This window comes from Petromyzon marinus, chromosome 4 (genome assembly GCF_048934315.1).
Source record: "Petromyzon marinus isolate PM22_M1 ecotype Great Lakes invasive population chromosome 4, UKy_Petmar_22M1.pri1.0, whole genome shotgun sequence".
NCBI lineage: Eukaryota > Metazoa > Chordata > Hyperoartia > Petromyzontiformes > Petromyzontidae > Petromyzon > Petromyzon marinus.
This window is the reverse complement of record NC_133670.1, coordinates 4,704,940-4,706,817: the sequence shown is the minus strand read 5'-3', so window position 1 is coordinate 4,706,817 and position 1,878 is coordinate 4,704,940. Positions and strand designations below refer to the sequence as shown.

At 42.4% G+C, this 1,878-nt stretch overlaps 1 protein-coding gene across 1 annotated transcript; it reads left to right on the top strand.

Annotated features, from left to right (window-relative positions):
- Window positions 1-1,878, top strand: LOC116938826 (heat shock protein beta-11-like). The gene has a single exon (XM_076054880.1). It carries the CDS (start codon window positions 108-110, stop codon window positions 747-749), a length of 642 nt encoding a protein of 213 aa, XP_075910995.1. The 5' UTR covers window positions 1-107; the 3' UTR covers window positions 750-1,878.

The window sequence follows — 1,878 nt, the reverse complement described above, 5'->3', positions numbered from 1 at the left end:
AGTGACCACTCTAGCTGCTTGGACAGAACACTGCCAGCTGACAGGGGACAAAGCAGTGCTCCAGAGCTCAAGCAAGGTATTGCAGCCCAGTTTGCAGCAGGACAAGAATGGCGATGAATGTTTTCTTCCCTCCTATGCATGTTCTGGAGAAAAGACTGTGGCCCGGGTGGCCAATTTTGAGTCTCCCCGGACGAGAAGACAGCATGTTCCAGCAGCTCCAGCGTGAAATGAACAACGAAATAGAGAGGATGGAGAGAATATTCCAATGGGTTGAACAGCTCAGCACTCAAATGTTGTCCAAAAGTGGCTTTCCTGAGATGCTGCAGCAGCCTCCCATAAGCAGGATCCAGATTGAAGCGCCACAAGAGCAGGGAGACGGCTTTGTTGCATGCCTGGACGTGCAGCAGTTCTCCCCGGAAGATCTGGCCGTGAAGGTGTCTGGAGACAAGCTGGTGGTGGCCGGACGTCGCGAGGTGAAGAGCGGAGAAGGCAGCAGCGGCAGCTACAGCCACAGCTGCCAGGAGTTCCGGGAGGAGATGCAGCTGCCCAGGGACGTGGACCCGCAGAGCGTGAGCTGTAGCATGACCGACGACGGGAAGCTGAAGATCAAGGCTCAGCGCCGTGCCCTCCCTGCTGCGGATGAGAGGGTGGTGGCCATTGAGGTGCAGCGTGCACCTCCTGCCATCGCAGCAGCGGCAGCTGGGAGCCCGGCTGATGGAAGCCCAGCCAAGACCCCCACCAGCGCATAATGCACTATCGGTCGTTTTGCGTGGCAACTTTAGCGTCTCATAACCTATTTGGGATTTAAGATAGACTCATATGATCTAATATATATATGAGAGTATATGAGAGTATACTCTCATATATATTAATGCTTTGAAATAGAAATATTATATTTATAGTACTTTTCTGTGCTAAAAGTTAGCGAATGTTTTGTGAGTAAACTCAAAAGTGATTGTTGTTTTAATTAGTGCAGCACAATACTTTGCTGTATGCGTTTTAATCTACTTAACATGAAGGTTAATATGTGATTAAATATAACATCAACGATACATAATTGTCTTCAATGATGAAATTTCTATATTGATGCAATTTACAGTGTTCAATATTATGCAATTCTATATAATACAGTAATTGGTAATTATACATTTCCACAAGAGGAAATTAGAAAGTATATTAAGGAAGCGGCAATTCAATCAGCCAATTAACGGATGCATATGCATTTTGTGTACAGTATTTTTAAACAACTATGAAGTGGCATTTACCAACTGTGAAATGGGACATGATTTCCAAAGCTGTATGATAATTGTCTAGAGTATCAACTAAGATACTTAACCCTTAAACTCAGACTGCCTAAAATCCTCAATAAAGTCACATTTTTGTCACACATCACCTAAAAAAAATGTTAATGCCCAGTTAATTAGAACAGTATTTTACAATAAGATGGTGCGTGTGTATGTGCATGCATATTCATTGTTTAACTGTAAAGATATCTTTAAAATTGTATGTTATACTGATGTTATGTTTTACATTGATTTGGCACTGTAGGTGCAAGTTTTGAAAGCAGTTATAGATAGAAGATGATGCAGTGCAGTTTCAATTTGTAACTGCATACCAACAGAACAACAATTGTAAGCAGTTACGAGAACCGTCTCTATAGAGTCATTTGTCAGCTCTGAAAAAGAGATAGTTACTTTTGGAATAATCTCCACCTCAACTCCTATTGACTTTCCCCTCACAACGTCATACTTTAAATGTAACACAATGTCGTGTTCTCTTTACAGCAGATAATTATTTTAACTCTTTAGCTGGTGATTGACGTCGGGCTAAAATTGCGTAGCCTGCATTGGTGTGCTTTAAATAAACGTTGTAACTCAA